Below are 25417 nucleotides of genomic sequence, written 5' to 3' on the forward strand. Positions count from 1 at the left end.
AGTGGCTCTCAAGCGTTTTGAAAACACAGACAAGCCTTCAAATGCTTTTGATTTTTTTAATAACAGTATCAGGTGAGCTTCAGCTTTTGTGTCATGAATATAAAGGTTGTTTGTCTGCATGGACTGACAAGACAATGGATTAATACATAATGGTTGATGTGCTTTACTTTCTGACCATGCAGTCAGTGTGTCTTTTTTGTTTGTTTTATTCCACAACAATGCATTTATTTCCTGTTTAAATTTCATAGGAACCAGTTTTAGTAACTGTCATTTGGAACTTACTACAATAGCTTACTACTGACAACGTAAATCTCCTGCCAGTGTGTGGTGATAGTCTGAATTTGCCACTCAACCCCCCCCCCCCCCCCCAAACAAAGAATATGAATTAAAGAAAAACAGCATTTCTCACAGTTTTGTATTGATGGTCAAAAAAAGCAAATGACACTGATGTGTGGAATAATTATCAGAGATCAAGAACTTAAATGAGACCATCATTTTTTTTGCATAATGTCGCTGCTTTGCTCTCTTTATTCCTGTGAGAATTTCCCCAGAAAAAAATCAAAATTGAGTTCTTAACAGTAATCAATTATTGTGTAAAATAGCTCAAAAGAAATGGAAATTGCTTCTGTTTTAATTAGCATTCTAAGTTTCTGCATAAGATAACTTCCATAAAACTGTTAAAAGTTGCAAAAATGTTTTCACTCTTATAGGTGACAGAGAAATGCTGTAGCTGTATTGGGAGTACAGGATTAAGCGCAATGGACAAATTCATCAAATTACTTAAAGGGTAATGAGACTGTGTCACTTCTGCTCCCCTACCGGACTTAATGCTACCACGCTCTCCTGTATCAGCAATTCTAAAATTGTTTTGGCGTATGAAATCCCCTTTAGCAGTAAAAAAAAATGTTTTTGTGCTGTATGCTGTTGACAGACTGTTTTCATCTGAGTTTTATCTAGGCGTATCCTGTTTCACTCACCTGGCCAGTTGATTCACATTGCCTGCAAACAAAACACAACAGACGAGGGCTCTGCTTAAAACTATAAAGTGCATGAAAGGACTGTCTCAGAAAATTAGACTATTTTGATAAAGTTCTTTATCTTCTGTAATGCAATTACAAAAACAAAAATGTCATACATTCTGGATTCATTGCAAATCAACTGAAATATTGCAAGCCTTTTATTATTCTAGTATTGCTGATTGTGGCTTACATCTGAAGAAAACTCAAAAATCCTATCTCAAAATGTTCGAATATCATGAAAAAGTCATTTTTGTTTTTTTAATTGCATTTCAGAAGATAAAGAACTTTATCACAATATTCTAATTTTCTGGGACAGTCCTGTACACAAGCTTGTATTGGTTTTAGGATGATGGTATGGACAATACCATCATGGTATGGATTGATAACTGCTTATTAATATTTGTCCGTGTCAAGGCGTGGATTTTTTTTCTCTATTTATCTATTTTTTAAACATTTTAGAAAAGGATGATCCTACTGGGGTCGACTTATATGTGCCCCTTGTAGTACCGTAAAATACCCCTAGGGGTTCGAAGTAGCCCCACTGGAGCAACTGCTGTTGCTTTCGGTCTCTTTGGCGTCAAAGGTCTCCCAGTAGCCCGCCTCTCCCCTCCTCTACGTGGGCGGGGCGTCGCTCTCATCATGTCCTTTAGCTCCGCCGTGGGAGTGAAAGGAGAAGAAGAACCATCTGACCACTGCTGTCCGTGAGTTTTCCCCCCCTCAAACCATTTCCCAAGCCGCTTCTTCAGCTCTTTAACCGTCAGCGAACCGGTCCGGAGTGAGTCTGAAACCTCGGGGGTGTTTGGCCCTGTGGGTGTACTCGTATGACGACGCAGCAGAAACTGGCTTGGAAACTTCGGAAAGTTTCCACCAAACTTGAGGGGTGCTGAACTTGCTGCGGGGGAGCTCCGGGCTGCGTCGTGTTATCTGATAGTGAGTTTGTTGTTTTTTCTTGTTTATTGTGGTTTACACTGTATGTTATGAGGATAAAGAGGCAGAAAGGAGAGAAAGGCGGAGGGAATGGGTCGGAGTTTGGGGGCGGTCATGTGCGTCTTTCCGTTTCTGTTCTTTTAACCGTTATATTCCCCTCCTGTATGCTAATGTTAGCATCGAATGCACAGGTTTACATTGGGAGTGAGTCGTTCAGTGGTTTGCTTATAATTTTAAATATTGCATTCTCCTAATTTTCGTCTGACTCGAAAACCACCACTGTAGCGCTACTGGATTTGGCAGCCCTCCCCCTTCTCGTATCCGGAGTAAGTATATTTAAAAAACTACTAAGGTGTAGAATGCTTCATAATTTCATTGAATAATGGAACTGAATATGGTACTGTCTACTTCAAATGGGGTTAATTTATTCTGAATGAAAAATAGTGATGTTGCACTGTTACTATCAACATTGCAAATATACATCTAGTCGCTCTCAAATAATACAATAATTTATTGGTGATTTTTGAGTGCCACAGTAGCACAGGGCAAGAGGGCATTAGACTTTAAGGGGACGGGGGACAATTAATATACAATAAAGGCCTAAATAGATAAACTAAAACATGAAATTAACCATCTGTATGTGTTAGTGATTACAACGCACAATAATACTATAACATACTTAATATATAATTTGCTGCTGATCGTGTTTTTGTGGACTTCAAATATGCAAATATTTGCTCTAATAATAATTCTTAGAATTACAATCGAGCAATTACCCCTACAGTTCAAACTAGTTCCTGGAGGATATGTCAGTCTAAAGGCTCATTTGGCTCAACGTCAGACAAATGGCAGCAGAACGTCTATCCTAGATGGTGCAGAGTAATCAAACCGCAGAGAAAACACACACAAGGCGGAGATACTTTGTCAAGCATTTGCACTATGTACCGGTAGTTGTAGACGATACTGTTATTTATTAAATTACTTATTAAAAAAAATCTTTCCTGTAACATCTTGTTCCGTTAATATCTCATGTTTCAGTGGGGACACCTGTGGCTTATAGACATGTGTGGCTTATTTATGTACAATGTCTTTTTCTTTTAAAAATCAGTAAGTGTTGCCTATATAACGGTGCGCTTCATAGTCCGGAATTTATGGTAGTGTCTTCGTCTTTTTTCTGGGAAGTAAATTGCAGAAGAAAAACTTATTAGTATACATGTTTTTAATGCAGGTGTGTGAACCATGCAGTCTGCATAAGGTCATTTAAGCAAAACCCGAGAAGTATGTCCTGGTTGTTCTGGAGGCTACATTTTAATTCACTTGCTGTTGCTGCCTAGTTTTCAGCTTCAAAACATTCTCAGAACAATTATAACACTAAATAATGAGGACAACGGTGAAGTAAAAAGCCCAGTGGAATGCTCAAACACAGGAAAAAATTAGCTTAGCTCATCATTTAGTAATAAAAGGCAAATGATCATTGTATTCCAACACTGGATTCTTATGTTAGATGTCCTTTAAATAGCTTGCCCCAGCCTCTTACTTTAAGATAAGACTCCAAGTTTAACATATAATCATGTTTGTATTTAATTTATATCAGCTATTGTTTTTGCATTTAACGGTGGCACTTTATGAGAATATCATTTTTAAAAACTTGAAAACATTTTTTCATACATATACATCTTTTTTTTTTTAAATACCAACATTTGTTTTTCCCTACATTCAAGAAATTTTTAAACCTTTCAATTTTTTTTAAGCACCCTCTGAACACTCTGCCCTAAGATCGCTCCCTTCAAATGTTCCAATAACTAGATTAAAAACAACTAAAACCCAATGTAGTTATATATTGTGAGGCATACTTTATAACTCAAGTTTAATAGTTTCTGAATATAGCCCAGCATCTTTATTAAACAACAGAAATAAGGAAATTAGAGTCATCTGGTTCAAGATGCCTTTCATGTCACTGTAACAGGGCAAGTATGCAAAATGTCCTAAAGTGCCCTATAAATTATATGAAAAAGGGGGTTATCTTGGGGATGCACTTTAGAAACATATAAACATTGATTGCTCCATTCCTGTGGCATTTGCTGATTTGTGCTTTAAGTCATTGTCGTACATCTTTTGCTTCCTGCCCCGGATGCTTCATCCATTTTCCCCAAACAAAAGCAAAGTCATAGCTATTCTCTCTCACTCTCTGTGTCTCTTTCTCAAGCCACCCCTCCATTAAATTGCTCTGGCACTCTTCAGTGGAGGTGTGTCTTGTGCTTTGAAAACCACTTGTTAAGATGAATTGTTGTAAAGCATATAATTTGTGACCAAGAGCAGAGCTTCAAAATTTCACATCAGTGTGCCAGCTCATTACTAGACCAGGGCTGGTTCAGTAAAAACTGATGTCATGAAGGGAGCTCAAAGACCTTCTTTCAAAATCAATTCAATGAATGAATACAAGAAAAAAGTTAAGACTTTAGCACTTAATTTTAAAAAAGCCAACACTTGTTTAATTCATTGAAAACACAAAAACACTGGTTTTGACAGAAGTTCTTTTGTCAGTTTTATTGATGTATCATTTTTGAATCCTCTTCTACGTTATGTGATTATTCATAAACATTATATTACTGTGACCTTGGTCCAAATTTATCTTATAAATAAATAATTTGCCCTGCATTAGATAAAAAATGCCAACCCTCAAACTGCATTGCAGGTTGTTGGGAATCAAGTTTCTTTTTCCAGGTTGTTACTCCAATTATAGCTTTTTTGATTTGGCACTGATGCTAAAATCCTGTGGAAAGCCATTAATTAGTTTCTCAAACTGTACCATAGTGACCATAGACTTCCTACAGATCTAAAATGGTAGAAAGTGGAGACAGAATGAGAGACAGGTTTGTGTGGTCTGCGACTCAAAGCTGTATTTTGACAGATGTAATTATAGAGGCCTGACTGTAAATCTGAGTCCCAGAAACTGATTGTTAAAGGTCTGGCTGTCTATTTATCAAGTCAGTTTCATCATCACCAAGGTCTTTCCGAGACTTTGTCACCCCATTTTATATGGATTTGATACACAAAGGGTGATATTTTGCATAAAGAATCTTGAATCAGTTAATAGGAAAATGAACCAGGAAGAGCCCTCGGACTAAACAGAAAAGAATGTTTGTCTGTGGAACGGTAATGCAACAGGTTACTGGGAAAGTAAAATATTTTGCGAAATTTGGATAACTGTTCCCCTGCTTTCCTGTATTTTTTTAAAATTTGTTCAGTTATTTTGCTTTGAGTTTTATATAAGAAATGGAAATGTGTCAGTATAAAAGCCCGTAGCATTGTCTTATTTGCAGATTATTGACAAAATTGGTAGTAGTTAATATCAAGGAACACATTATCTTTTCATGTCTTACATCACCTTGTTCTTAAAAATGACATCTACTCTGTACATTTGAATTAAAAAAAGAATTACAGGTCTGCTGTACGCCTCTGTCTACCTTCTAGTTGGGTAAACCTTGACACAAGTTGGAGGAAAGTACAAATAATGGATACATACTTCAAGAAATATTGCTTATTTTACAGCAAATGTGGCATGTTTGTTTCCTGTCAGTTATATACCAGGAGAGCCAGCTTTATTCATCGGCACCCAACAGTTCACACTGATACATTTTATTGTGGACGCCTCAATTCCTTAACACGATCCCTTAGTTTTTTCATGTAACTGAAGAAAGTATGATGCATTACTTGTAAGCAAAGAAGCAATTCATTTGCCAGTTTTTCAATAATATAAAGAATAGAGGTGCTGACCATTACCTGTTTTTCCAGTTTGTCTGGCCTTATTTCATTCTTTACACTTTGTTTGGCATTAGAGCATTAGAGCATTAAAGGCATTAGAGCTTCTCAAGCACCTGTTATGAACAGCATTCAACAGAATTTAGGCAGGGTCAAAAATATTCATATTGATGTGTTCTGTTGAATTGTGCGTCAAGCTCAAACAATAGCTCAAGCTCAACAATAATGTAACAAATCTTAAAAAAAGTTTCAGCAATCAGATTAAGGCTTAATTGATATTGAAACAGGTGGCGTCAAAGTCTTTGCTCGAGCCTTAAGATGATGAAACTGCAGGTTTGGACTCAAGTCACAGATATTCTATGATTCAGCAGCGATAAATACCTGGAATTTCCCTTTGAAGTAAAAAATGTTATATTTGAACTGTGAAGTACAGTTAATTCACCAGACTTTAAACAACATTAAATAATTATCATGTCACAGAACTGTCAAGGGTCTGCATTCATTCACTCTTTAAATACATACATGTTTTTTTCTTAGTTTATTATTTGTACATCATTAAAATGCAGCAATTAGTTAGATTACATATTAAAAATGGTTTGGAATTGTCTTTTGGATTGAAACCACAATTTCTATTTTGTCATTTGACAGGGAGCATACCTGAGTGCAACAACTTGGGCCTTATATTGCAATGACTGTCTGTTCTTTGGTAGAAACCCATTAGTGAGATTTATTAGTGCTTATACTGTCACGTAAGAGTACAGCAGAGTGGGGGAGAGTACAAAAACTACCCTCATGTTGTTTTTATTTGAAAAAGGGGAACAATATATTTTGCAACGGTTGTGAAATAAACGAAAAATACCCAAGATGGGAACTCTCTGTGGACATCGGACTTGCAATTAAGTCTGTGAGAGAAGTGATTTTCCTTATTGTTCTTTGTGGGTGTGTTTATAGGATGTAGTTTGTCTCTGTTGTCCATGAGTAGAGCAGCTGGTTTTCATTCTGGCATCAACACTGATGCCAGATGTCACACCATGAAAGCGAGAGAGAGAGAGAGAGCTAGGCTAAGAAAGAGCACTGTCACATGGTCTTCAGAGCACCGGAAATTGTGACTTCAAACCTTGTCACCCCCTTCCTCCATCTTAAAAAACATAAAAATAATGACCCAGGTCATAGACCTTTATCCTTCACACTGATCCACACATTCCTTGTGCTGGGCAAACTCATCATAACAAATACACACACACACAACAAATAAAGTGTGTGTGTCTTTAAAGGTTCTCAGAGAATGGGACTATATTCATCTAACTGTAAAACAACCTGTATAAAACACTCTTATGTTCTCTCTGGATGTGATAAAAGTCCCTGAAGTCCACCAAACTTGAAGTTTTTTTAAAAAGTAATTTCCGGTAATAACAGTTTATTGCCACCTCTTTAGATATAGACTCTTATGTGCACCATGTAGAATACAATTGGATTATACACTATCCTGACATGCACCCCACACACACAAAAAAGTGGAAGTGTAATGAGAAGCATAGCACTACCTTTTTATGAATAGAAAGTGCTGTTGTAATTTGTAATTGATGTTTCACTGGCTTCTTGAAAAAACAACATTGACAGACTTCAGGTCATTCCAACCTCAGCAGCTTAAATGTTAACCAGCACCAGGTGTAGGAACACATTAGTTCCAGTTGTTGCTCTTCTCCTCTCTTTCTTTAACAATCGAAATCGATTTTTAAGTTTCCATTGCTTACATACAAAGCCCCTAATGGATGAGGAACCTGCAACAACAATAACTTCCTCCCAGTGGGCACAAATATCCCCATCACTACCAACATCTGCTGATGCTTTATATTGACATATTTGACAAATAATGTTTTATAAATATCCCATGGAAAATTGGCAATGCAGAATTTTTTTAACAATGCCTGAAGCCTCTAAGTGAACCTCCTGTGACCATCATAGCTCAAGATTTTTTTCAAGGTAAGTTGAACTTTGAGTCTTCTACTGGCTGTAAAATAACCTTTTAGTGTCAGCTGAATGGCACTTATCCATAAAGCCTATATGCATCCAAATTTCCAATGATAAATGACCATTAGAATAACCACTAAACTTCATAGGTCACCACTTTTTCTCAGTGATCACATTTTGAGAGATGTTAGGTCCAGGGCCGTTGCATTTGTACAATACTATATTTTTCAAAATCTTGGGAAGAAGCATTTGTATCTGAATCTTCAATGATAAATTATACCCCCTCTGACCCACTTCACAAAGAAATCCGCATGACCCCCCCCCCCCCACCCCATCCCCACAAAAAATCTCAAAATTTACAAAGAAATAAAAAAAGGAGAGAAAAACGTTAAAATGCACCTGTGTCACAAGCGCAACGCTGGTGAAGTAAAATATAGTTGGGGTGAAAGGGTGGGGGGTATAATGTCTGCTAGGTGTAGGAAAGCTGTGTGAAGCGGGAAGCTATGAGATTACAATGGAAAGTGTGATGCAATTTCATTGGGGGGGGGGGCACTGATGCTTAGAAAGGTGGGGGTCACAGGAAATTTTTTGAAAATTAAAGAAGAAATTGCATTACTAAATAATGGTGAATTGCTCTTGATGAATTAAACTAACACAGAGAATGCATACTAAATGGAATCTGCGATGCTATCTTGCTTTTTTTTATGGGTAAATGCTGATAAAAGCACATATAGCTGTAATGTAATTTTTTCAATAATTTTCTTCATGTAATTTTATGCATCTGTTATGGTTATGCTTGTTTTAATTGATCAGCCCTAGCCATGTATCCCTGCTTTTCATATCCGAGTAAATTCCTGATTAGTTTATTATGAGTTGCTTCTGTATTAAATCCCCTTGGACAGACACGCTTGCACAAAGTAATGCTCTGTGCTGCATGCTAATACAGATGCTAATCCTGGAGCTTAGCCTTATGTCAGCAGCTTTTCCCAGCACACATTTTCCTTAGAGTGCTGGCATGTGCCATTTATGTCTGACAAAAATAACTTAAGTGTATAAGTGTCTGAATCACTATCTCTCTGGACCTCTCTCTGGGAGGGTGTAAAAACCGACAGGTATTTGTTATTTTCTCCAAGATAATTACTAGTGTAATACAAATTGTGTTTTTTTTTTCTAAAATGCCTTTAAAATATTTTTCCCATTATCCATGTGTATAATTGTTTTCATTTTAAATTGTCCTGTAATCTTTTGATACTAATATGAAGCTGCTCTAGATATACTTTATACAGTTATCCCTGGGTATGGTGGTGAGATTGTGTGGGGAAAAAAAGTCAATGGTTTGTGCAAAATTTTGTCAGCTTGATAAAATTGCAATTCCTACTTAGTATTTTGCAGGGTTTTAATCATTCAAGCATGATCAATCTCAAGTCCTGTTTAGATTAGATTGGATTTAGAACCTTAACAGTGTGATTTAGTCTGCACAGTACCACTATGTGGTAACTAATTGTTGGCCACAAACCTATTAGTTCCTGGCCTGACTTTATCCTTTACAGGTTATTTGTCCCATGTGACTTTCTTATTTTCCCTGAGATAGAAATCACTGTTTCCTGTCAACTTTTTACTACTATAGAAATCCTGTTCTGTGCTACTTCATAAACAAAAGGATTTTCCTTTTCTAATATCAAGATGAGTTTATGTTATGTGTGTAGCTTTCTACATTCATGATGCAGCACTTTTCCTTTTAAGCTCCTTACAGGCAACCTTGTTCAGTAGATGGGACCAAGGATCTAACGAAATAGAATTTGGTAAAAAGCAGCACCAACGTGTTTGGAAAACTGACTAAAGATGCCAAAAAGCGCACTCACTGGCTCCAACAGGGCAATACTGCATAAAGAGAACTTTTGTAACCAAGAAGAGTTTACTGTTGGCCCTAAATGTATAATATGTACCTGTAAATTTGAATAGGATTGCGTTTTGCTTGTTTCCTTCATAATTTGCTCCAAAATTCCTGTTTTGGGTAAGCTATAGTCATAAGTGCTGAGAACCTGCCAAGATCTCCTGACTTTCTCCCAAGTGTTTAAAACTTAAAATAGTACTCAGCTTTGAAAGGAACACACACACAGGATGAGAGAGAGACAGCCGGAGAAGCAGACAGAAGAGGAAAGAAGTTGATTGGTATTCTAAGGACGCATCAATCTGCTGGGAGACGTTCCTGCGCGAGGGAGATGGGGGAGGAAACGGGTGATGCCATTAATCAGCAAAAACTTAACCCACATTCTCCTCCCCTTTCCCTCCTCACTTCCTTTTATTCGTCATGGTAGGCCACAGAGCAGGTTTTTGCTGCTGATGTCATTAGCATCACAAGCAGCAGTGATGACATCATAAACATGACTGCTTGGATAACAAAGCATTATCTTTTTGTGTGCTGAATGTCACACTGTGTGACCATTGATGCGTTTTGTCATTTGCTGGTTGACGTTTTCTCTGCATGAAGAGACACCGTGGTTATCATCCATGCTCTGATGGTGCTGCTCTGTTGGGAAATAGTGTTTTTTTTTAATGGGCGTACATTTTATTGTAATTTCATGATAATGTCTTATACTAATGTATTAGCATCAGAATTGTGATCAGTAACTTCATCATTGCTTTTTGTTTTATTGGGTGGTTTTGCATTAGATTATTTTTCATTTTCTGTGGAATGTTTTCTATGGATTCCATTAATTACTATGGAATTACTGTGGGATTATTTTGCAGATTATGCATTTTGAAGAAACACATGATGTTCATTTGAAAAAAAAAGGGGTTTTCTTTGTATGTAAAGAAAGTATCTGACCTGAGAGTTGTTTTCATCAGAAAAAAAATGAATGCATGTATCTAAATCCCAGAATATCTCAACTTGGCAAAAAAGATTTGAAGTAGAAAAATAATGTTAGATTTCAGGCTTATTTCACAAATATTGCTGGTAAATGCTATAAAAAGATTGGTTTGTGGGAAAAACAAACACTTTTGGTAATACAGAAACACATTTCTTGAACTGAATATAACTACATCTTGAGCAAAAGATTTTCATTGAGGGTAATGTTGTGCCTTTCTGTCTGTTACAGATGTTGCCATAGCCCCTGTCCTTCCTAATAGAAAGCGGCATTTTGGAAAGAGCAAGCCATTTGTCATCTGGCTTCATGGAGTTAAAACTGACTGGGGCATTGACAGACCCGTGGACAATCTTCAGATGACACAGTCAAACTATGCAGACGTAACTGACTGAATGTCCAATTGACATCCCAACATCACGTTTGCCCTCCTGCTGCCCCACGCTCACTGCACATCCCACCATGTTGCTTAAAAGAAAGCTGTGTGTTTTTGTAGTTATCGTCGCCATCCTCTTCCTTATGTTGGCCAGCCAGAGCATCCCAGGGAAACATTTCCTCTCCCTGTCATTAGCTACAGCCATGACTCAGACCGCACCCACCAGGGAGGAAAGTAACGGGGGTGGAGGTGAGACACATTCAGCGCCTACTGGTATGGACGTCCTCCATCACCAGAGTTGGAAACCCTTTTAAAAATTATGAAAAAAAAAAACGCAAAACAAATCAAGAAAATGGAGGGGGGGGGGGGTAATAATTGATAAATGATCAGTAGTATTTGATAGAAATGAATAACCGCAGTAGAGGGAGTGCCATCAGAACTGGTATGCTTGTGGACATAATTGATAGTACCTTTACAGAAAAGAAAAACACCCTGACTAATGTTAAAAAAAAAAAACACTAAAAAGTAATGATCAGATATTTCTTTTGAATTGTGCATAAAGGAAACAATATAATAAAACTGTTCTTGACAAGAATGATTTCCCCTAAAAAAACAAAAATTGAAAATCATTGATCATCATGAAATGTTAAATTAACGTGTGTCCTATAATTAGCATTGCAAGTGTCTTAAAATTTGTAATCCGTCAGTTTGCCAAATTAAAGGGTTAAATGTGGTCACTGTGCTGTTTGGTATAATGCAGCCCCATGGGGGCACATCTCAGTATTCTTCCTTAGCCAAGCCTGGATCAAAACATAGTTGTATCAGGAAGGGTATCTATGTGAACGAAAGCAATGACTTCAATACCAGGTCAGTCAAGGCCTAGGTTAACAATTTACCACCATCATTGTTGATAACCTAAATGGCACTAGTAGAAATGGGCTGATGTAGGTTGACAAAGGGGTGGAGAAAGTTGTACTTGTAACTAAAGAGAGAGAGGGGTAAGGTAAGAGGCTATGGTGATGGACAGACAGACAAATGACATCTAAAAGAAGCTCTATGGATGATAATCGCAGATGACAATGAAAGTCATAGTATGAGCATAGAGCAGGTTGAGGAATATCTTGATTGAGCGACGTATGTACTGGGTCAGAGATAAATGAAAGTTAAGTGCTGCAAGACAGAATAATAATTATTCATCCTTTACGAATCCCTCGTGGGGAAATTCGTTCCCTGCGATGAGGATAGATAGCTTGGGAATGAGTCCCATCCGAAGGAGAGCACATGTTAGATCTTTTGGAGATAAAGTCAGAGGGAGGATGCTGGGATTTGATCTGATGGGAGCAGATTACTCGCTGTTGTGAAAAGGAAGGAAAAGAAGAGGAAATAAGCGGGCATGGTTAGCACTCCTGGCTTTAAAAAAAATAACATGCTTGTTTTGAGTCTGACTTGGCCCTATCTGTGTGAACTTCACATGTGTTTCCTATGTCTGCATGGGTTCTGTCTGGTCAGAGATGCCAAAAAGGGATGGTTTGGACATGTTCAGAGGACAGATATTTAATATTTGGGTAGAACGATACTGGGATAGGAAGTATCTGGCAGGATGCCTTGAGGAAGCATGAAGAGGAGAGTTTTGGATGTAGTGAAAGAGGGAATGAAGTTAGTCAGTGTGAGAGAAGATTCAGAGGATTGGGTTGGATGTAGGCATCTGATTGGCTATGGCAACCCCTGAAGGAAATAGCCGAAAGGAAGTGGTGTTCGGTATCATGTTGTGTAGCCAACTTCTTGGATGTGGACACATAAGGAAAATTATGACAGGTTGAAAAGATGGATCATAGAAACATTAACCAAAGAATCCATTACAACTTCTATGTTCACAGACACAAAAATTAAGCATATAAAGAAAGGAACAACGTACTAACTGTGACACATGGAAGAAGTTCGGTTGTGTTCTAGGTCTGCTTTGCTGCAGCTGGCACAGGCTGTCCTGTGTCTGTGCAGGGCACAATGAAATCTTGAAACTGTCAAGGCATTCTGGAGCAAATTTTGCTGCCCAGTGTGGGAAAGCTTGGTCTCACACAGCTAAAACATTGAAGAATGGCTAAGAGCATTGGTACATTGTTAAGTAGCCTTCAATGAGCCCTGATCTAAATCCTATTTAGCATCTGTGGTGGGAATACCTGTCGATAGGTGCTGACGTCTCATTGACAGCTACAGAAATCATTCGATTGCATTGATTGCCTTCAAAAGGCTGTGCATCAAACTGATTATGGTACTATCATTTTTGTCTCGGACAGTTAAATTAGTATTGGTTCTGTTGAACCAATAATAAAGCACTTCTCATCAAATTAGCTTCATGAATTAGGTAAGAAGAGTAAAAAGAACAATTATAGGAACAACATTTTTAAAATAATCAAAGCAAGTTCAAAAATGACTGTCTTGAATATATCCGGCATGCCAGTGGATCTGTTATTAAAATTACTTTATATAATTAGTGCAAAAACATACGAGTGCTGGTGACAGACTTTGTTGATAAGAACACTCTTGATACCCTCATGATACTTTGTCTGAAGAAATGTTGAGCTGTCTTGCTAGATGGAGCCACTGGGGCAGCTTAAAACCTGCTCTGCTCCAGTGATGTAAGGTGTCATGGAAGTGCAATGTACTGTGTATCAGTGCCTTTCCATTTGTTTTTGAAGTTAGATGATAGATGAGCAGATACAGGTGAATGTCATGCAAGTCAAGTCCCTGTGCAAACTGGTCTCCCCCTTCAACAGGGGGAGACCAGTTTGCTTCACCCGGCAATAGGAGCAATATTTGGCAGCCAAATCTGTCAATAGTAGCCATAAAAATGTATATTGAAATGTTTTGCTGTTGACATTCAGTGATTGACTTCATTAAGAAGAAAAGATTACCCTTGGTAATGAAAATCAAGTACCGGTATTTTAGTGTTGTCAACATTTTTTGGCTGTGTATAGACAGAGACTATTTTGCTTGGATTTCGCATGATAAGTTCTGTCTGTTATAGTCCAAACTCATACGTTTAGAGCAGTGGTTCTTAACCTGGGTTCGATCGAACCCAAGGGGTTCGGTGAGTCGGTCTCAGGAGTTCGGTGGAACCTCCGCCACAGAGGTCCACCCCTCACTCTAGTCTGCAGTTAGTGGGCACAGTCATTGAAAGCGTCCTGCTCTGAGATTTCCTACCGGTCCGCTTTGAGGTCGCTGGTTTATGCAGCAGAGTGAGACCTCCCTATCAGACCATTAATGCACAATTCATTTCGTGCACCAGTAAAAAAAATCATAATTTATTTTTTACTAAAGAAGGGTGCGGTGAATGAGCATATGAAACTGGTGGGGTTCGGTGCTTCCAACAAGGTTAAGAACCACTGGTTTAGAGTATTAAATAGAGTACTTTTGGTGCTGTAAAATATACCATCCCCATGTGTGGAGTGCTCCTATGATATATTGCTGTCTGTTTCTTTTTAGTGGTTGAAACCCCTGCTGCCCCTTCCAAGACACAACCTCCCTCCAGCATAGCCAAGGTTGAGGCAGAAGAGAAGCCTGCAAAAGACTCAAGGTAACGTGGAGTCCGTTCCAGTCCCTGAATGTTGTTCTCCTGTCCTCGAATGTTCTCCTGTCCCCGTCTGACCCCTTAGTGCTGTCCTTCAGGCCCTGTGCTTGTCCAAAGTCCTGTATATCAGATCTGAGAGGGTCTGACTGGTTCAGCAGTCGCTACAAGTCTGAGCAACAGCCAGTCCTCCGAGAAACCAACAACTTTGACCCTGCAGACCTCAAATGGTGGCTGGTAAGAGGACCAATATGAGTTGTACTATTTCTAGATCTAAATTATATATGTACAGTATATTCATTTCATTTAGATATAAAATGAGACCAATTCTTTGAATCTTTCATGGTCTGTGGTTTTAATTTATTTCGATTTGATAAACTCTTGTATTCAATTCTTGAGCAGAAAATCTTTGCAGGGTTTTCAGCAAAAGCTATATAATAGCTAAGAAAGTATCACTCATAATTTTATACGGTATCTTCCATACATTTTTCATTGAACTCAAATTACAGGGCAAAGGGAAGTTAATCAAAGACAAAGGATGTATGTGTTATCCTCTACAAAATTAACCTTTTGTAATACACTGAGAATGAACATTTTTCTCAAATTTGGGAAGATTGAAAAGTAAAAGTCTTAGATGTGTTGCTGTGGCAGTAGCCTGCAGTCTTTCTGACGATAGAAATATCTTATTCCGTGTGTGCATTTCTGGATTAATCCTTGCTGCCAACACCATTAGTAGATTGAGGAAGGCGACACACTACTGTGCTAACAAGATAGCTGCAACACGTCAATAAGTAATATAATGTGAAAACGGTATGAAAATAAATTAACTTTGGTGTCTGCGCAAAGGAGGGCATACTTATATATATATCTATATAATATATATAGATATATATATATGTGTGTGTATATTTATATGTATGTATGTATACATATACGTGTATATATATGTATACATATATATGTACAAATATACATATATATCTTATGTCATATATATATATATGTCAATCTTCTCCTTTCGGCTTTACCCTTCAGGGGTCGCCACAGTGAATCAATCTTCTCCATCTAACCCTATCTCTGTATCTTCCTCTCTCACACAACTACCTTCATATCTCTCTCTACGTCCATAAATCTTCTCTTTGGTCTTCCTCGAGACAATCTGCCTGGCAGCTCCAATTCTAGAATCTGTCTACCAATATACTCATTATCCCTCCTCTGTGCATGACCAAACCATCTCAGTCTGGCTTCTCTGACCTTCTCTCAATAACATCGAACATGTGCTGTTCCTCTGAGACTCATTCCTGATCCTATTCATCCTGGTCACTCCCAAAGAGAACTTTAGCATCTTCATCTCTGTGACCTCTAGCTCTGCGTCCTGTCTTTTGGTCATTGTAACTGTGTTTAGGCCATATAGCATTGCTGGTCTCACCACTGTCTTGTACACCTTTCCTTTAATTCTGGCTGGTAGTCTTCTATCGAATCGTACACCTGACCCATTTCTCCACTCATTCCAACCTGCTTGAACCTGTCTCTTCACCTCTTTTCCACACCGTCCGTTGCTCTGGACTGCTCAGGTACTTGGACCCCAAGTTCCACCCAGGTTCCTCTCGTTCACATGCATATACTATCTTGCTGCGACTAAACTTCATGTCTAATGTCATCCGCAAACATCATGATCCATGGCGATTCCTGTCTAACCTCATCTGTCAGCCTGTCCATCACCACTGCAAACAATAAGGGTCTCAGAGGTGATCCCTGATGGAGTCTGCTCCACCTTGAACTTCTCTGTTACCCCTCCAGCACACCGCATCATTGTCTCACAGCTAGCATACATGTCCTGCACCAGTCAAACATACTTATCGGCCACTCCAGATTTCCTCATACAATACCAGAGTTCCTCTCTTGGCACCGTGTCATTTTCTAAGTTTACACAAACACAATGCAGTTCCCTCTGGCCTTCTCTGTACTTTTCTATTAGCATTCTCAACGCAAATACTGCATCTGCAGTACTTTTTCTAGGCACAAAGCCATACTGCTGTTCACAAATGGTGACTTCTGCTCTCAGTCTAGTTTCCACTACTCTTTCCCATAATTTCATTGTTTGGCTCATCAACTTTATCCCTCTATAGTTGCTGCAATTCTGCACATCCCCCTTATTCTTAAAAATGGGCACTATCACACTTTGCCTCCATTCTTCAGGCATCTTCTCACTCTCTAAGATCCTGTTGAATAATCTTGTCAGAAACTCTACCGCTGCCCCTCCTAGACACTTCCACACCTCCACAGAACCAACTGCCTTTCCACTCTCCATCCTCTTCAATTCCTTTCGCACATCACTTTTACGAATCTCTGCTACTTTTTGGTTTACAATTATCACTTCTTCTACCCTTGCCTCTCTCATTTTCGACATTCATCAGCTCTTCAAAGTACTCTTTCCATCTTCCCATCACCCTTCTAGCACCTGTCAATAATTTGTTTATCCTTCATTTTCCAGTTTCAAACCAATAAGTCAACCTGATATTCTTTTCACCTCCAGAACATTCCTAACAAAATCCCCCTTCAAGATAATTCCTGCTCCATTTCTCTTCCTGTCAGTACCATGGTAATATGCTTAAAACCAGCACCTAAGCTTCCAGCCTTACTACCTTTCCACCTGGTGTCCTGGACACACAGTATATTCACCTTCCTTCTCTCCATCATGTCAGCCAACTCTCTACTTTTTCCTGTCATAATCCCAATATTCAAAGTCCCTACTCTCAGTCCCAGGCTCTTGCCGTTCCTTTGATCTTGCTGTTTCTGAACATGCCTCCCTCCTCACCTTCTTCGACCCATATTTGCCCTATTTCCACTGGTAGCCTGTAGGTTATTGGCACTAATGGCAGTCGTTGTTAACCCGGGCCTTGACAGATAAGGTATGAGATTGTTCAATTTGATTCGCTTATTTGGTTTTGGCAGAAGTTTTAAGCCGGATGCCCTTCCTGACGCAACCCTCTGCATTTATCTGGGCTTGGGACTGGCTCAGAGACACTAGCCTGTGCTGCCCTGAGGCTGTCTGTCTGTCTGTCCGTCTGTCTGTCACACTGAAATAAAGTTTATGAAAGAGTTAGAATCCTGTTCGAATATTTTCACACATATTAAGAGAAACTTTGATGCTCTGCTCCTCCGCAGGGTCTTCAGCGTTCTGGTAAAGATCGGACTCTAGATAATGTGATGTCAAAGATGTTCAAGGTTATCTCTCCTCCCACAATGGACTTCAAGCCCAAACCCACTGAGTGTCGTGATTGTGCTGTAGTTGGAAACTCTGGCAACCTTTACCAGTCTGGACATGGCAATCTGATCAACTCACATACCAATGTGATCCGGTATGTACCATGTCCATGTACACTACCTGTTGGATGTGTGTCTCGCACACTGTTGTTGGGGATCAGAAACCTGCCTAGTTTTTTTTTTTTTTTTTATGCTCAATCCCACTTTCCCTGAAAGTTGATTTTCAAGACAAAGGAGTTAATGCAGATACGCAGGAAATCTCATCCAACAAATTATACAGGATCGTAACAATGTTTAAGGAGATGTACCTAAGCCTGACAGAAATGTCAATAAGCTGATCCTACCGTCTATTAGATTAACATTTCAAAGGGAATGTCTTCAAGAGAACAAATCAAGTTCAGTTTCCATGATATGATTTGACATGGATTAACCATAACTTGGATGACTGAGAACCTTCATAGACATGTTGTTGCACAATTTTGGAAGACTGTCTTTTGACTTGGCAGGTGCTCCAAAAGACTGCCCAAAAAGTTGCATACCACAAAAACCACCTTCATTTCAATCTAAGATGTAGGCAACATAGAATTACACTAAACCACCTACATTGTGCTTTCCTCTGTCAAAGGTCACAGAGCAGATGGTATTGTTTGTAATACTCAGCAACAGCTCCTGAACAGATAAGACAAACTCACCTCATGATAGATGTCCTGGAAACCAAACTTACTCCGATAAGAGCAGAAACAATATCATGTCTTCTAAATTTGATCATATACAAGGCAACAGGTTTATGGGGGAAAAGCACAGACAGCACAAAACAACATCGGCAAAGAAAGACAGAGACAGAAACTCTGCTCCCTCCAAAATAAATTATGAGTGACACTATATTGCAATCCTCACATGGAATACAAGACACTGAACACCTGAGGGCTGCTCATGTATCGGCCTTATTTGTTAAATGTAGAGAACAATTCCTGGCAAGGGATTGATAAAGTGTTTAAAAAAAAAAAACAACAAAAAAAAAAACAGAACCACATCGTCTTTTGCAGCTGGAATCATTGAGTTTACAGTGGCTCTAATATGACCAATCCAGGGTATTTATCAGTAATAAGTTTTTCTCAAATAATTTTGTTTTAGTTGCAAAAAATATAGTTTGGGTCAACCTCCAACACATAGACACATCTCACCTTCCATGTCATCCTGTTTCAGGATGAACAAAGCAGTGACCAGAGGATTTGAAAAAGACGTTGGGAACAGAACCACTCATCACTTTATGTATCCAGAAAGTGCCGTGGACATCAGAAATGGTGTGAGCCTTGTGCTGCTGCCCTTCAAACTGAAAGACCTGGAGTGGGTGACCAGTGCACTGACAACTGGCGAGGTCAAAATGTACGACACTTACACACGAACAGGCAAATATTTAGTGAATATGGATGCAATATATGGATGTGAAAGCGCACTCAAAAATGTTTAATTGCAGAAATGATCCAATCACAAAACTGCCATGCTTTTAACCGCATCAGTCATGAAAGTTTTTGGGGTGTAAAACTGCATGAACAAGGGTCAAATCAAAACATGATTTGAAAAAAATTGTCCCGATGTAAGGTTTAAAATTTATTTTCTTGCGTTTGCCCTTTTGTGTGATATTTAATTTTTTTGACTAATTATCATCATGCCCTTTTAGGTATGAAACAGTTGATTGAGTGTCTTAGCCTTTAATGAGGAGTTCAATTTCACATAATTAGATAATTTCACAAGCATTTCAATAATACAAGTAGGGCACAGCATTTCTAATGTCATCTAAAAAAAGTTTAATTAAAAAATGAAAAATGTGAACTACTTTACGGTCATCTATGTCAAACTTGTTAACTACTGTTGAGATCTGAGAGGAAAATTTTGGTGTTTTTTTTATGTTTTTTCAGTGTAAATTTTTTTTTTAAATTAAGTTATTTTTAGGAAATTCCTTTTAATATGTTTTCTCTTCAATACTGCAAAATTGTGCTGTAATGACAAACAACATGGATATATTGAGCTCTGATAAGGGCTGAAAGTACCAGATTGCTGCTTCTAACCAGCAAAACTGTTGATAACAATGTCCTGGAAATTATCTTCTCAGATAAGATTAGATAAGATAGACTTTATTGATACCATGATGAGGATCTTCAATTGTCAGAGCAGTATTTCAGAGTAGAAAAGTTTTCAAATAGTTATAATTTAACGAATATGCATGAAAAGATGACATCACCAAGGCTTTAATTATATGTTGTGATAAACAAAGTCAACTCAGTCAAAGAGAAATATACATTGTGAATGAATTTCTATACCAATAGGTTTGGATTGAGTATTTTACAATTGCATGTTTTTCGTGTTTGTGTGTTCAGGACTTACATGAGGGTAAAAGAAAGAGTGAACGCTGATAAAGACAAGGTACATCATCGCCATTTCTGATATGATGAAAGAACCACCTGTATTTGCGAATTACCATGTGAAAACATTTGGTTAATTACCCTAACTGTTACTTAGATAACGCTGCTTGTGCTGGTTTCTTTCTGTAGGTACTTGTGGTGAACCCGATGTTCTTTAAGTATGTTCACGATCATTGGACTGAGCATCACGGCCGGTACCCGTCCACTGGCATGATGGCAATCATCTTCGCTCTGCACATCTGTGACCAGGTGGGAAAGAATAAGATAAGATAAGATAAGATAAGAACAACTTTATTTATCCCGAAAGAAATTGTTGTGCCAGAGTTTCAAGCAAAAACATAATATAGATGATAGTAGGAAGGAGGGAGAATAAGAAATACAATAAAATATGAATTGTCAAGGTTAAGGCTATCAAGTGTTTTAAGGTCTTAAGTACAAAGATTTGAAGATTCCCTGCGGCTGAGGGAAGAGGAATTAAAAAGTCTCAGATAGGAAAGACTTCCTGTGGCGTTCAGTGGAGCTCCTTGGTGGTATCAGTCTACGACTGAATATCCAATACATGTTAGGGTATTTTGGCAATTTCAAAAAACTGCTCTCATGTTTTGCTGAATTAGTATCACAACAGCAAACACCTGAAAGAGGAATCACTAAACAAACAAAAAAAATCCACTCAAAAACCCAAACACCTCAACTCCACCTTATAGGAAACACTGCAGTGTGAGTGTCCATGGTTGTGTGCCACCATCTGTTAAGGCTTCACTTCCTGCCTTTATTCAGGTGTCAGTGTTTGGTTACGGTGCGGACAAGCAGGGCAACTGGCATCACTACTGGGAAGAGAACCGCTTCGCAGGAGCCTTTAGGAAGACGGGTGTCCACAGCGCTGACTTCGAATCACAGGTCATCCAGCAACTTGCAAAAGAAGGAAAGATTACTCTGCACATGTGACATAACCTGCGACCCCCAGAACACGCCGATAGGCACACACTTGATCCGCTACTCAAACCAGCGAGCCGTACCAACGCATCAACCGCTGGTGTCGGCCTGCTGGATGGAAGCCACCGTTGAGCTGAGATTCAAATGGATCACAGGATCTGCCTTTGAGATGAGTTCCAGCTTTATTATTACTATTATTTTGGGGCTCGCCACTGTTGACGAAGACTGATGGACCCGAGTGGGAAACAACCACATCCTTTTATAATACCTTTTATATTGATTTTACAGACATTATACAGGAATAACCTCTTATTTTTTTACTCAAAGCACTTTGCCTTGAGGATGAAGCAATGGCTCTGCTGTCAGTAATGTCCAGCCACAAGATCTAATAATTAAAAATATAGTTATAAAGGTCGTTATCCATCCATTTAATCTTAAAACTGTTACCGTCCTGATCCAGTTTAAGTTTTCCTCCAGAAAAAGTGGAAGGGATAAAGTTTTTCTTTAATTATATATGCCACTTCTTGTCTAGAGTGTATGTGGACAAAGATGCAAGTTGTTTGGTTTTCAGCCTGTGTTTTAGCTTTTCCATGTGTTTGAGGACAATCTGAGAGATTGAAGGTGATGATGATCATCTAAAATGGGAAAGTCTATTAATATTTACATGCTTTAAAGACTGACAGGATACTTCTGAATCTCTATATTTTCCACTAGCTAACGAATGTTGACATGCCTTTTCACCGTTAGCAAGCCAATCATCTGTAACCTCAGCGGCGTGGATGGTGAATCTTAGAGTGGAATGTGCAATGAGTATATTAAAAGGTATCTCTCGTCTGACCAAAACTAGCCAGCCGAGTAAATGAAGAAACTGAGGAGTTCAGGGAAGTCAATCAGCTGACTGCGGGATGTCCTGATGAAGGTTGACGATGGCGTGAAGAGGCCAATCACATCAGTACTGTGAATGCTAAAGATTGTCGCTGATTGTCAATTACGGTGCGAATGTTTGTGGCTCTGTTTACACTGGGACATGTTTCAAGAGGGTGTCACACTTAGCCGATATGTGTCTGAAGCCCAGAGCCGATTTTGTTGCTGTGATGTGAGGAAGTAAGTAATCACATGATAATTTGTAGCCATTTTCTTTTCTGAAGAAAGACTTTAGACTTATTGTCCGGCAATGTTTCACTCTCATCCAAATAAACAACAAATCTAAAAATCAAAATCAAGGTAATAAATCACCTAAATATCTTTAGTCTTGAAACATTCCTAAAAAATAGTAAGCCACTATGATAAAATAATTTCATAATTGTAAATAATATTAAAAATGTCCTGTGTAAATTCTCTCTCACATCTATAATGAAGTGTCACATTCAGTGTTCAGCTTATTGTGTATCCGAAACCTCAACAGACACCCGCTTTACATTCATATGGAAGAAAGATTCTGAATACTATGAAATAAAGCTTTTCACACATTCCTCAGTGCTGCAAATATTACCAACAAAATGCACAAAAATGAAGTATTATTTAATAAAAAGAAAAAAAGTTAAAAACATTTAAAAAAAGTTAATTTCATTCTGACTTTTCTAGACCGTAAGGAATTGTGTATATTCGTTTAATACTATTAAATGTAGGACATTGATATTTTTAAATCCCCTTTTGCATGATCAATATAAACAGGTCTTTACACAAATGTTTACACAAATGTGGACTTTCTTCGGGATCAATTTGGTCATATTAATTTTGCATTCTGTTAGATGACTCATCACACATTAATGCATTTTAATTAGATACATTTTCTCTGCTGCTACAGTTCACTCATCTGTTATGCTTGCCAGCTTTTGCTCGACAGACATCCAGCCGAGACAACTGTGCCTGGAGTGAATCAGGTAGAAATTTAGGAAAAGTGCTCATCTGCCCAAATATTTGAAGAAGCTTTATGGCTGGTACCAGGGGTGGAAGCGCTCTGTGATAGAAACTAAGTAAATACCTCAGTCTGCTTCAAATAAACTCTTTACTGTTGGTTCCCAAACATTCATGCTGTCAGAACTTCCATTCTTGTCTTACAACGAGGGACTGGAATCGAACAGACATGGCTAATTTTATAGGTTCATTGCGTTGGCTTCTTTGTGCCATTACTCCTGATCAATTTTTACTATTGGTAGTAAATTGGTTATTTGCATGGGGGTTAAGGTCATGTTTTCATTTAAGATTTTTTAATTGAACAAAAACTCCTCTTCGTGCCGATCTATGAAAGCAATAAGATGCAAAATTTGCTCATGTCCTCCTTTTGAATTCATTTTTTTTTTTTTTCTCAAAATATCCAGTTTTATGCTGTTACACAAAAATAATTAGTGGTTTTCCTGAGACTTTTTTTGTGGAAACACAATTTTGTTAACAAAGTATATTGATTTAAGACTGAAAGTGTGGTGACACCATGTCAAGGGATCCTAGCAAGAATTGATAATTGCATGTGTAATGGTGTATGCTTGCTGCATACTCGTCCGTCCGCTACAGCTAAACAAAAACTATTTTCAGTCATTTCCATTATAATTATCACATTACCTGGAAAGCCACTGATTATTTTGAGTGTCATGTATGTTCTTAGAATTTGGGGCAAAATGAAACAGTTCTTTGTGAAGACCGATTTGTGTGATCGTCTGGGACGGCACTGTGACATTCAATACTCTGTTTCATTATGAGCTGCAAATAGGGGGTGACAAAAATGTTGTTATGATCATTATTATTATTATTATTAATTTCAGAGTGCAAACCAAAACAGCTATAATTTTGATGCCAGTACACAATATATAATTGGTATGGCATTCAAGGCACTTTATTACAAACCTGTCTGGAGTTTTGACAAATAAATGACTTCAAAAATGAAATAATATGAATCTCCAATAATTCAAAAGCATTCAAGTCAACCACTAGTTTACAGCTTTGAAATGATGACTAGCATTTTTATGTACGATCACGCTTGAAATCTTGGCTCCCCTGTTATTTGAAGGTATCAGGGGTAAAAAAAAAAGGGATTTTATTCAGTAGGAGTCTGGTCTGAGCGTGAGTTTCCATTCCCATCTAGTTATAACAGGAAATGCACAAACTTGGAAAGTAAAGTTTTAGGTCTTTTAATGCCATTGGAAAGGGAGGTTTCAGATGAAGTAGCTGTTTTGTTTCAAAGCAAACCGGGGCCTTATCAATCACAAATGCTGAACAATCTGTTGATTGCTGCTCTGTCGCTGTGTAAAGTGAGTTCTGTTGTAAACTGGTTTACGGCTTCACTTGTGACTAAATGTTTAAAATCCAAAATGTTGTCCTTGTCAGAAACCTCGTAGTTTGACGCTCAGAAATTACTTCAATGTTGATGAAATGTCTCTGATTAGTTGCTGGTTATTGGTGTATATGTAGGGCGAGTGGCGCGGTGTTCACTGACCAAACAAGCCGCAAATGTGATGAGTTTGTTAACCATCGCTTTAATTTTAAGACTGTGACTGTTTGCAATTAAACAACCTGCTGATCATCACTGATACCAAACAAGGGCTATGTGACTTTTTTTTTTTTTTTTAATTTTCAACATGAAACCACAGAAAAACAAAGCCACTGGTGTCATTTTGAATGAAATAAAAAAAATGTATAAAACAGTTTTTGAGTTTTTGTCAAACTACACTGGAGGTAAATGTTGACACAACAATCAAAGCCTGAAGAGAAAAAAATCCTGCTCTTCACGACATTACCAATATGTGTCGATATTACAAATTTGAATGTCCTTTAATCAACTATTTTTTGATTAAATTAGATGTAAAGTCTGTCAGTTACAGCTAAAATAGATTTCGGATAAATTTTTGGATTTCTTTTGGACTTTTTTTCTTAATCCTTAAACTGTTTTTTTTTGATTAGTTTAAGGAGTTTTATGTTTTTCCTGCCAGCTTCAACTGATATTTCCTACCTGCAGTAAGATATTAAAAAAAGATAAAAATGACCCTGTTTCTGGGCAATGTTACTAAATAGACTAACCCACAGACCTTTTCACAAATGAAATTCAAACTGAAAAAAAAACAAAACAATACTTTATTGTCTTTTGGAATAACAATCAAAAGAGGCAGTTTCCAATGTTGTAGATCGGTGTCAGCAGTTCGATTGGTTTCCATATCAATCACTTTTCAATTGGACATTTTTACGACGGTATTTTTATTTATTCTTGCAAACTGTTGGTTGAGAAGGGGCGGCATAGTGGCACAGTGGTTAGAAAGGGGACCTTTCTGTGTGGACTTTTTTATGTTCTCCCCATGTCCGCATGGGTTTTCTCCAGT

The 25417-nt window shown here is 38.1% G+C and overlaps 1 protein-coding gene across 4 annotated transcripts; it reads left to right on the top strand.

The window, feature by feature from the left end:
* On the top strand, window positions 1-24646 carry st3gal8 (ST3 beta-galactoside alpha-2,3-sialyltransferase 8). 4 transcript variants are annotated; one of them, XM_086150028.1, is made up of 9 exons: window positions 1-72; window positions 10781-11171; window positions 14406-14496; window positions 14589-14724; window positions 17656-17849; window positions 18961-19140; window positions 20133-20178; window positions 20307-20426; window positions 20955-24646. In XM_086150028.1, the coding sequence occupies exons 2-9, from the start codon at window positions 11009-11011 to the stop codon at window positions 21120-21122; spliced, it is 1098 nt and encodes a 365-aa protein (XP_086006154.1). In that variant the 5' UTR covers window positions 1-72; window positions 10781-11008; the 3' UTR covers window positions 21123-24646. The 4 variants fall into 4 exon arrangements, with proteins under 4 accessions (XP_086006154.1, XP_086006152.1, XP_086006151.1 ...); XM_086150026.1 differs by lacking the exon at window positions 1-72 and adding an exon at window positions 1664-1720; XM_086150025.1 differs by lacking the exon at window positions 1-72 and adding an exon at window positions 1727-1949.
* The last annotated feature ends 771 nt before the right edge of the window (window positions 24647-25417 follow it).

The sequence above is a fragment of the Fistularia commersonii genome, chromosome 7 (genome assembly GCF_037954325.1).
Source record: "Fistularia commersonii isolate RoL2024-O1a breed Wild chromosome 7, RoL_Fcom_v1.0, whole genome shotgun sequence".
Classification (NCBI taxonomy): domain Eukaryota; kingdom Metazoa; phylum Chordata; class Actinopteri; order Syngnathiformes; family Fistulariidae; genus Fistularia; species Fistularia commersonii.